Source organism: Equus przewalskii, chromosome 3, assembly GCF_037783145.1.
Source record: "Equus przewalskii isolate Varuska chromosome 3, EquPr2, whole genome shotgun sequence".
Lineage (NCBI taxonomy): Eukaryota > Metazoa > Chordata > Mammalia > Perissodactyla > Equidae > Equus > Equus przewalskii.
The window spans coordinates 77,089,614-77,101,773 of NC_091833.1; the positions used below are offsets into that span (position 1 = coordinate 77,089,614).

The following is a 12,160-nucleotide window of genomic DNA, read 5'->3' on the forward strand; positions in this document are numbered from 1 at the left end:
CTGTTCTCATGTTACCTTATACATACTGCCATCAGCCATCATGACACTTACAGTGAATTGTAACTTTCTGTTTATTTTTTATAATTATGGTAGGTGTAAGCTTCTTAAGTACAGAGACTTTATCTCTGTATCCACATGGACTAGCTAGTTTCTCAGAGAGAGACACTCAATTTATTGAATATATGAAAATTAGTAGACTATTTGATGTGAGTGTTTTAAAAATTCCTTCATAATGGCACACTGGTGTTCGATCTTTAATTGTGAGGGAATGTTTAATTGCGTTTTGAAATAAACAGCATGTCCATAACAGATCTAGTTGGGATCCAAGTGGTCATTAACATCCCCCCTCAATGAAAACCCTCTTTGCCCTCCCATTCCCTCTTGGATTTTTTTTTTAAATTTTTTATTTTAGAACTGTTTTTATATTTACAGAAAAATCAAGAAGATAATGTAGAGAGTTCTCATATACCCTATACTGTTTCCTCTGTTACTTACATCTTCTAATCTTTTTAATTGCCTATGTCAGCCAAAGCTTGTAGACAGGCAGGTGAATTTGGGCACAGAGGAGATTGCTGCCAATCCAGTAAACCCATTTCATTTCAGATTGAGTTAGTAGTATCCTTTATTAAAACAATTTTTTGCTGCTCTCCAGTTACTGTGGATACTTTCCTTCACATCACTGACATTGCTGAATTATATGTTACTTGATGGTTTGAAAACATAAACACAAGTGTGTTTTGAGAAAATAATACTGGTATAGGATCAAACACAATAAGGAAAAAATACGTGATTTTCTCTTTTGGGTTATCATTAATAATTAAACTGTAATAGATGCTAAGCAAAAGGCTTAAAGCAATGGTGTTCCTTCCTTTGTATTTTAATATACACACCTTTTTTCTAAAATAGAATTATGGCTGTTGCCCAGAAGGGAAGAAACATTACCAAATCCTTAACTTAGGATTTAGTGTTTATAATTCAGTTCTGTTAAGAAATTAAAACTTGCCATCTCAATTAGTGGTCAGTATAATTTAAAATTTTTAAATTTAAATTTTAAATCTGACTATCAAATTATAAAACTGATTCTATAGGTCCTGCAAAAAACAAAACAACAACAAAAGTTTTCTTAACTTTGTCACTTCATACTTAGAAAATTAATTTAGGCACATTTTAACATATTTGTGGCTAATAATCAGGAAAGGGAATTTATGGATTTTTTTTTCTCCTGATCTGGCTTTCTATGACAAAGTTATAGATCATACCACCTCAGTACCAGAAGAGATTTTAGACATCCTGAGCCCAGACCCTTTATGTTATCAGCAAATATGAAACCCAGAAAAATTACACTTAATTGTGGAACAATTTAGAGGAAGTGCCAAGACATACAGTTGGGTCTCTTACTGTACTGAGAACTTAAAATTTGTAAAATTTTACAACTTTAGAGTGATTTCCTCACACTTGCTTAAATGTGTTCCTGAGAAAGAATATATTAAATTTGTAACCATGTAATATAGGGAACATGATTAGCCACATTACAGCCTAACAGGGCCCAGTACTAAAAGTGCCACTGTTAAAAAACTTGGTGAGCCTTTTCTTTTTTCTCTCCGTAACTTGGGAATTTGGAAATTTAAACACAAGTGTGTTTCAAGAAAGTCAGTATAGTCTTTGCCTGGTATAAATGTAGTATACAGAAATATTGGATTTAGACTTTTTTGAATAGTTATCTAATGATTATGAAAGCTTATTTGAAGGGGCCAGAATTTTTGTTCCTTATGCCTGTACTTAAGGACACAGTTTTTAAAAATGTGTTATATCCAACATATATTTGACATTTTTGGAGAGGAGCTTCTCTACAGCAGGTTTGTGTAACGGTTGGTTGTCTACCTGAGGGAAAAGACAATAGTTAATAATTTCCACTAAATGGTCACATTGACCTAATGTAGGAAAAACAGAAAGGCTGTTGATTTGTGTCGTATGATAATCAACAGGATTCACATTTCTTCTTCATGAAAATGATTGAGGGAGATATAAGGTCCAGATAGCTGCCATTTTCTTTTCTTTCCTTCAAATTGTCTTTGGGAACTGATTGAATGGTATGGCAACATCAAGTATGATCAGCTTCATTTAGAGATTTTAAATGTAGTGGTTAATGGAAAGTTTGACACATTAGTTAATTAGTTGCCTGCTAACTCTAATCCTCAAGATTTATCAAGTGTCAGGGGAAGAGGAGCAGTGCTTGTGACCATACTGTTCTCTGTACTAGCCATTTGTATGCTTTTCTCTGGATATAAATTTATAGATGGAAAAGCCAGGGTAACATGGATCAAACCATAACTTACTGAAATAGTAGAAGAAATTGTCAGTAAGGATAAATAATAGTAGAAAGCTATAATCATTTCCAAAATGAAAGAGTTAGTTCTCACTTCAAATTACTGTCTTGTTTTTCTGTCATGACTATTTATCACATTAATATCAATGCCTAATTTTAAAACTTTGTCAATAAAAGGCAATTTTCTAGCCTTTTTTGTTATTCCTGCCTGAATTTTCAGTTTATTCTTTCTGTTCTAGAGGCTTTTCAGACTTTCAGAAAAATCCCTTATTAAAATACAGATATATTTTTGGTGTGGTTACCCCTTAAGTTTTATCAAATAGTTCCTTAATCCAAAATCATTTACTCTACTGGTAACTGTTATATGCAAAGCACAGTGTTAATGTGCCTTGATTTGAAGGGAGGGAGATAAAGATGTAAGAGATAGGGACCTTTTATTCACTTAGGGGGCAGCAGGACATAGACATTAAAATATAATTAACAAATATTTTTTATGGTAAATGAATGATATGAGTAATAAGTACTAAAGGAATTTTATTGTGGATTGTGGTGTTAAGAGAGTGCTTTTTTGAAGGAAATAATTTGAACTGGTCTTTGAAAGATGGAGGGTACAAATATGTGGAGAGAGAGGGGAAGGATATTCCACTTCATGGGGTGGACTTTGAGGGCTAGAGAAAAAACAGAAGAAAGAATGCGAATGGATGCCTCCTACGGAGAGTAGTAAAACACCCCTTTCCCACCTCCCACCATCCCTGTTGGTCTCTTTTTTTGTTGTTGTTTGAGGGGTTTTTTTTGGTCTTGGTTTTTTTTTCTTTAAAGGTTGCCACCTGAGCTAACAACTGTTGCCAATCTCTTTTTTTTCCTTCCTGCTTTTTCTCCCCAAATCCCCCAGTATATAGTTGTATATTTTAGCTGTGGGTCCTTCTAGTTGTGGCATGTGGGATGCCACTTCAGCATGGCCTGATGAGCAGTGCTATGTCCACGCCCAGGATCCGAACCGGCGAAACCCTGGGCCGCCGAAGAGGAGTGCGAGAACTTAACCACTTGGCTACAGGGCTGGCCCCTCTTATTTTGTATTTAACAAAATCTTTACGATATTTAAAAGTGGAACTGCTTTGGTTGAATGCAGGGGGAAAGACCATTAGCCCTGCCTCCACATCTCTTTTCGCTTCCCTTACCCTCCACCCCTACTTCCACAGTCCTTCAGATATCACTATCCCTGGGATTCCACAGAGCAGTTTGAAAACGTAGAGATAGCAAGTAGAATGGACTGGATTTGGTAGGAAATGTGAAGTCACTGAAGTTTTGTTGTCAGTGGTTCTTAAGGATAGGAACTATCTTACAGTTTTGATTCCACAGCCGTGGCAAATTGTAGGCAACCTGATGTTTGTCAAATTACTCTTGACTAATGAATCATAATTAAAGCCATATTTTTATGGGGCCGGCCTGGTGAAACAGCGGTTAAGTGTGCATGTTCTGCTTCGGCGGCCCAGGGTTCGCTGGTTTGGATCCTGGGTGGGGACGTGGCACCGCTTGGCAAGCCATGCTGTGGTAGGCATCCCACATGTAAAGTAGAGGAAAATGGGCATGGATGTTAGCTCAGGGCCAGTCTTCCTCAGCAAAAAGAGGAGGATTGGCGGTAGCTCAGGGCTAATCTTCCTCAAAAGAAAAAAAAAAACATATTTTAGCAAGGATTATAATGCTTAACATATTACTTGCCTTTTTTTTTTTTTTGGCTAGCTAACATCACTGCTTTTTGACAATGGGATACAGGGTAGATGGCTAGAAAACATGAAATCAAAAAGAAAGGACACATTGGACAACTGAAATAACACCAAAGTCAGATCTTTTCATGTGTTCTTTGTTGTGGTCTGTATCGGCATAATTTACCAGAGATTTGAATGTATGATAAGGCTACAGCTTGTAGCCAAAGATTTTTCTAATCAGCTTTCTTAGTCCTGTTATATTTTAAGTGTTCAAATTTGGTGAACTCACCTTTGCAAATAATTTATCAGACTTTCAGAGTCTCACATTGGTCATGGATCTGATGACCCTAGTATCAGAGGCGTGGAGGTCGTGCTAACCTTCTTTCACCTTGTTTCCTGAGTTGTGCTCTGTAACTTGACATTTGTCAGTTTTTACAGATAATCGAAAGTTAACCATATGCTCATCTGATGCCTTAAGAGTAATTATATACTTTTAAAATAAAGGTTTCTTGAATTACTAAAATTATTTTATTTTTATAAATTTCTTTTTCAGTCTGATCTTGTGGATCAAAGTATATTTAATTTTATCCCAGAGGGGGAACATTCAGAGGTTTATAAAATACTCTCTACCCATCTGCTGGAAAGTGATTCATTAACCCCCGAATATTTAAAATGTAAGTAGTAGCTGTTAAGCAAAACGTTAAATGTGTTTGGTTGCGCTATCCTTTACTTTATAAGTTTGTGACAAACACAGACATGTTTAGCTAAGTTAACACAAAGCATCATTCCATATATCCTATTAGATCCTTTTTAAATATTAAAAAAAATTAAATGGAATTATGACCATATTAAAAGTCTAAACTCTATTCCAGAGTATATTGAAATCCCTTCTTTTTTGTTATAATAGTTATGCCATAAAACTGTATTTTACACAAAAATGGAACTTGGCAATATATTCTTATTAATTTTTTAAATAATTTTTAAATCTTTATTTTCTATAGTAATATATTTCATGTTTCCAAACTTAAAATTTACAAAATAATACTCTGTAAAAGTCTAGTTCACATCTTTGTGCCCAGAATTATTAGTCCTCTATCTAGATGTAGATTAAAAAAGAAACGTAGTGTTTTGAAGAAAATGCTGAAAATATTTTACAAATATTCAAGGCAACACATGTACTCTTTCTTCTTTACATTAATGGCATTACATTATTAGCAATATTCAGTACTTTGGCTTTTTATATCTGCGTATGTTTAATATATATTCATTTTATTGAGGTAACTGATTTATAACATATAAATTTCAGGTGCACATCATAATATTTTTATTTGTGTGTAGAGTACATCATGTTCGCCACCCAAAGGCTAATTACCATCCGTCACCGTACACATATGCCCTATCACCTTTTACCCTCCTCCCTGCCACCTTACCCCTCTGGTAACCACCAATCTAATCTCTGTATCTATGTGTTTGTTTGTTGTTGTTTTTATCTTCTACTTATGAGTGAAATCATATGATATTTGACTTTCTCTATCTGACATATTTCACTTAGCATAATACCTTCAAGGTCCATCCATATTGTCACAAATGGCAATTTTTTATCTTTTTTTTAATAGCAGAGTAGTATTCCATTGTGTATATATGCCACATCTTTAGCCATTCATCCATTGATGGGCAGTTAGGTTGTTCCCAAGTCTTGGCTATTGGGAATAATGCTGCAATGAACATAGGGGTGCGTATATCTTTACGCATTTGTGTTTTCGTGTTCTTTGGATAAATACCCAGAAGCTGAATAGCTGGATCATATGGTAGTTCTACTTGTAATTTTTTGAGGAATCTCCATAGTATTTTCCATAGTGGCTGCACCAATTTGCATTCCCACCAGCAGTCTATGAGGATTCCCTTTTCTCTACATCCTCTCGAACACTTGTTATTTCTTGTCTTGTTAATTATAGCCATTCTGACAGGTGTAAGGCGATAGCTCATTGTAGTTTTGATTTGCATTTCCCTAATAATTGGTGGTGTTGAAAATCTTTTCATATGCCTGTTGGCCATCTGTATATCTTCTTTGGAAAAATGTCTGTTCAGATCCTTTGCTCATTTTTTGATTGGGTTGTTTGTTTGTTTGTTGAAATTATTCTTATTAATTTTTAAATAAAATCTTATATTTAATGAGAGGGAATTAAACATTCTCATTTTCACCATCATTAACCAATTGAACACTGAAACTGGAAAAAAATAACTTGTGTATTTTTTTAAATTATTAAATAAAGGAAATTGTTTGCTTTATTAATTGAACAGAATTAAACAGTGACTTATTGGATGTATCTAATGTGCCAGGCACTTGTGCTATATAATAAACGTGCCAAGAATAGTGAAAAACAGTCCCCGCCTTTAAGAAGTATAAAAATATGGTATAATCAGACATTTCTCCTAGATTCATTGGACAAATTAATTTGATCAGAATACTTAATTTTCTTTACTAAATTACGCTGTGTAAAATCTTAAATTACAACACTGTATTTGACCATTAGTTATTAGATATCTTCTTTAATCACTTTTTTAACGATTTCTAAATTTTGACTTTTCTGGTAATACTGACATTAATCATTTTAAAGATTTTATTTCTTCTTTTCTCCCCAAAGCCCCCCAGTACATAGTTGTGTATTTTTAGTTGTGGGTCCTTCTAGTTGTGGCATGTGGGACTCCGCCTCAGCGTGGCCTGATGAGTGGTGCCATGTCCGTGCCCAGGATTCGAACCAGCGAAACCCTGGACCCTGAAGTGAAGCATGTGAACTTAACCACTCGGCCACAGGGCCCGCCCTGACATTAATCATTTTAAAGGTTCTTTGTATTTTGAACCTTCAAATTCTATAGTACATTAACTGTCCAAGAATTGGGATACACATACATATAGACACACACACACATCCAAATACATATATGAGTAAGTACGTGTGCATGTATATCTTTGATAAGAAAGGATAAACTGTCAGAAGGAGTTGAGAAGAACTAGAGACCAGGAGAATCCATTTCAAGCCTATTTATAATTGTTTTAAAATCAGGTTCTTATGATATCAACAAATAGACCACTCTAGTCTTTCACCTAAGAGAAATATTTGGGCTGGATATATTGATGTAGAGGCCAGTTATATGCCTGTAAATGGTATTTGAAGTCCTGGATCGAATGACATTGCTTGAGGTAACTGTATAGAGCAGGGAGAAAAGAATTAGAAAGGTGGAATCCTGGAACATAGCAAGAGGTGGACAAAGAAGGAGTCCGCGTTAGGAACGTTCATAAGCCAGAAGTGGCTGGAGAACTGAATGAAAGCCTCTGGCAGAAAGACATACCTGAGGCTTCTGCTTCTAGGATCGGAGGTATGCATGGCAACAAAACATTTTGATAGAAAAAGCCTTAATTAAATGACTTGCTGACCCCCTTGTTAAACAACTGATATATAAAAAATTATTTCCCCAGTAAAAAAAGTGTTTCATGCCAAAGGAGTAAACGTGATTTAAAACAGAGGAGAAATTGCTTGGAAAAAGTCAGGATTCTGCAAGTAGCTCATTTGGGGCATAATGAAGGTGGGATAGTTCAGGTGGTGTGATTTGTGTCTAAAGAAGGAAATAGGGCCTAATATTTTATCCTAAGGAGTTTGATTTTTTGCATAGCAAGGAGCCAATGAAAGGGGATTTGGGTGGTTTTGTGATCTGAAAAAAAACTCTCAAGTGGAAAATTTTGAAAAGGACCAAACTGAAGATGAAGAAGATAGCAATAGAAGAAAAGATGAAGAGGAAAGCAGTAGGAGTAGGGATAGAGAGGAAAGTGTGTATATGAGTGTTGAGTAGATAAACTCGATATGACTTGGTGTTAGGCACAGCTGACAGAGTGGCTAGGGATCATCAGTGGGGAAGGTTTTAGGAAGAAGGTGGTTAGATTTTGAACCTGTTGAGTTTGGTGATAAAGCCATTCATGATGATGACAAGGAGTATGAGTTTGATGCTGTGAGCAAAGAGAGGTGTCACTGGTCCTTGATTACTGAAATAATAATGATGAAAGTAATGTTAGTCTAAGAGTAGTAGGCAAGGTTGAATCCAAGTGGGAAGGGTGTGGAGGCATAAAGAATACATTTTTGCAGTTACCTAGATGCAGGGTAATTTGTGTCTTTACTAAATTGGTGGTACTGGATGCTCAGCTGGAAAAAAAGACTAATGAGAACTTTCTTGATAAAATAAATAGTAGGTCCAGGTGATAGATTGGTTTGGGAGCTGCATGATAGGAAGAGAAAGGATGAAATTGATATGATTTCTAACTTGGGAGATAAGCACACATAGGAGAAAGGGGGAGGACACCTGGTTTAGGAGGAAAGAGGGATAAATTCACTTTCACATATTTTGAGTTTAAGTTACTGATGGGACAATCAAGTAGAAATGTCCTGAAAGCAAATAGTGATATGAGACTTTGTCTTCTATAAAATATTAGAGTTGGTGAGAGAGATTTAGGAGTAAATAAGTTTACCAGTGCCAATAAGTTTATGAAAGATAGTAGGAGATCAACATTAAAAGAACTTTTGTGAATGCCCATGGTCTGAAGACTGATTAGCGGAAGAGACAGACATAGAAAGGAGTAAGGCAAGTTTCATGCTATTGGAATGAAGACATACGAGTTTTAAGAAGAGGTAGAAACAGTGAGGAAAGACTATTGAAGTTAACGATATAAATCTTGGTGATCTTTAGAAGAGCAATTTTTGTCAAGATGTGAGGATGAAAGCCACAGTGCATGAAGTTAAGTGAAATGAATATATAGAAAGTAGAGCACATAATGAAAAAGGAGGAGGAGATCTATAATACTAAAAAGAGTAGCATGAAAAACCCTTTATTTTTTTGAGATGGAAAGACCTGAACAAGTTTAAAAGTAGAAAGTAAGGACCCAAAGAAGGGAATGTATGGATGTGAAAGGAATGAATAACAGTGGTGTGGCCCTGGTCCTAGAGAAGATAGAAAAGACACTGTTCAAGGTAGAGATAGAAGCATTAGCTTTAGAATGAGAAGCAAAACCTTTTTTTGAAATCAGAGTGAAGAATGAGAAGGAAGGACGGATAAAAATGGGGAAATCATGGAGTTGCTTATGTCAGAAGATTTGTTTTCTCTGTTAAGGACAAGGTGAGATCGTCTCCTGAAGATACTATTATGGACTAAATAAAATGTCATTGAAGACTTCTGTTCGAGAAAATAATGATTGTAAACTTACACAACTCTTATAATCTTATTTTATGTGATATATTGTTCATTATGATAAATCACAAATATATCCTATTTTTTCTTTTATTTCAGCAAAAAATCAGTTAGAATTCTGTTGTCATATGCTTCGAGGAACAATAGACCCAAAGGAGCCGTCCACCTATGAATATGTGAAATTTATAGGAAATTTCAAATCTTTAAACAGTGGTGAGTTAAAATGCTTCTCTTACAATGTATTTTAACTTGGTATTCTTTTAAACTCTTAAAGATGTAGATATTTGAACATGAATAAAAACTAGATTTTCCTGGAGTAACTGAAGATTCATATTTCCTTATTGTTTTAGTATCCACTTCAGCACACAATGGTTTTGAAGGAACTATACAACGCACACACAGGCCTTCTTATGAAGATAGAGTTTGTTTTGTAGCTACTGTCAGATTAGCTACACCTCAGTTCATCAAGGTACGTTTCTAATTTTATTTCCAAAAGGAGATTTCACTTCACAGTGTGAGAACTATTTTTATGTAATTTTTTGTTGTTTCCAGAATGACTGAAACTTCCTGCAAACATTGAAGTAGTAATGGCCACTAGTTGTTAAATATACATGAGTATGGTAATTTTGAAACAAATAATGAGTTATCAAGGTATATATTAAATTATATAACTAATTTTTAAGTATATATCCTTGCAGTTAACCGATGGCTATATATCACCATTGTCCTGCCTTTGTGCAAAATTTTAGGGTGCTGTTTTGTATAGTCCAGAATCTACATTAAAGGGGAAAGGCCAAAAGTCTAGTTTTAAAAGATCGTTTTTGAAATTTTCTTTGGAAATATATAAGTGGCTTTTTACTGCATATAATCTACCTTTTCATTTAAAAAATTCTATTAAATAATTTATTTTTATTTCCTGGCCCCAAGAAGTAGGTGATCAGTAGGAAAGTGGGGAAATGAAAGAGTTCAACCGTTAGAAAGTGTCTGGAAATAAGTCAGGCTAAGATTTTAAATTTTAGAGAGACACAGTATTATAGGACAAAGTACTGAACTAGAAGTTAGAGGATCTTAAACCAGTCTTGCTCTGCTTGTTTTGCTCTTAGGAAATAACAGCAGTGGCTAACATTTATTAAGTGCTTACTACATGCTGTATATTCTGTGTGCATTATGTCATTTAATTCTTATAACAAACCTATAAGATAGATGCTAGTATGATCCTATTTTGTATATAAGGAAACTGGTGCTTAGGGAAGTTAAGTTACTGGCTCAAAGTCACAGCTATTAAGAGGTAGAACTAGGATTGATTCTCAAAGCCCAAGCTCTTAATCACTACATTGGGCTATTGAAGGTTATTCAAGGACACAGAGGCAGAAGGAATACATTGTTGAGTTACTGTGTCAGGAATGGGCAGGGATGGTGGGAGACGACGCTTGAAAAGTAAGGAGAGGCCAGAAATGAAGTGTGTTTCTTTCTTTGTTGTTTCTTTCTCCATGCTGAAGAATTTAAACTTTATCTTAACAGAATGAGAAACTATTAAGGTTTTTAAGCAGGGAAGTTATAAAATCACATTAGAGTGTTAGTAAGGTAATTATGGCCAGCACAGAAGATGAATTGAAGGACAGGGAGACTTTTTGGGGGAGATGCTGTGGCAATAATGTGAGCTGATGATGGCAAGGGTCTAGAGTCTAAACTAAGACCCTGAAGATGCATGGGAGTGAATAGATTTTTTTAAAAACTTAGAAGGTAAAATTCACAGGATTTAGTAGTGGCCATTAAAATGGTGAAAGTGAAAATGAAAGAGTGTGTTGTGACTATCACATTTCTAGACTAATGGCACACAGCACAGGTATTGCCTCCATTAGTGAGATGGAAGACTGTAACTGGGTGTGAGGAGTTAAGGCAGTTAGTTCATTTTAGGACATACTGAGTTTTTAATGTGTAGGGACATCCAGACAGTTGGAAATATAGAACTGTAATTCAGGAGAGAGATCTGAATTCAGAATTAGGGTTTATAGGCATGTGAGTGAATAGAGAAATGTGTAGAAGGAGAAGTACTCCCCCAGAAGCCTACATATATTTATTTACTTATCATTTAGTACTGTTATTCTTTAATACCAGAAAATAAAAATGTGTTAAAAAATTGTTCGGGAAAAAGTTATCTAATAATGACTTATAGCTAACAATATCTAGGATTGTTCTAAGGACACAGAAATGTATTTCTAAATTCTAATTATTAATTTATTTGTAGGAAATGTGCACTGTTGAAGAACCTAATGAAGAGTTTACATCTAGACATAGTTTAGAATGGAAGTTCCTATTTCTAGATCACAGGTAACTCTATTTTTAAGTTCCATAAAAAGTAATTGTCATATTATATAATTCTTGAAATTAATGGATTTCAAGGACAAACTTTTTCTAATCAGGACATTCAGATCCATTATCCATTTTTTCAGAAAATAAAAGTTCCCCCCCAAGTTGATTTCTAGTTGGAGTATTTCTTCTTATGGAAAAAGTTATAATATTAATTGTTTTATATGTAATTTAGGGCACCACCCATAATAGGATATTTGCCATTTGAAGTTCTGGGAACGTCAGGCTATGATTACTATCATGTGGATGACCTAGAAAATTTGGCAAAATGTCATGAGCACTGTAAGTAGATTTTGTTATTTCTGGTGATAATAGCTATCTTTAATCATATAAATAACTTGTATTAATAGAAGGTGATAAAATACAAACTTATAACCATTTTTGTATTTTTGAAATATACAAGATTTTACTTTATGTGTATAACCAATCCAAGAGGAATCCTAGATCAAGTTTAAATTAAAGTTGTTCCTATTTTACATATTTCAGTTTGTAATAGGAAGTGCAGTTTTATAACAGGCATCTA

The 12,160-nt window shown here is 34.6% G+C and overlaps 1 protein-coding gene across 50 annotated transcripts in view; it reads left to right on the top strand.

Annotated features, from left to right (window-relative positions):
- Positions 1-12,160, top strand: part of CLOCK (clock circadian regulator) — a 116,241-nt gene that overhangs the window by 72,442 nt on the left and 31,639 nt on the right. For all 50 annotated transcript variants that reach the window (XM_008536517.2, XM_008536522.2, XM_070614895.1 and 47 more), the window contains 5 exons: positions 4,586-4,706; positions 9,367-9,480; positions 9,618-9,736; positions 11,516-11,598; positions 11,813-11,919. In XM_008536517.2, coding sequence (XP_008534739.1) covers positions 4,586-4,706; positions 9,367-9,480; positions 9,618-9,736; positions 11,516-11,598; positions 11,813-11,919 — 544 coding nt within the window. The remainder of the gene's footprint in view (positions 1-4,585; positions 4,707-9,366; positions 9,481-9,617; positions 9,737-11,515; positions 11,599-11,812; positions 11,920-12,160) is intronic.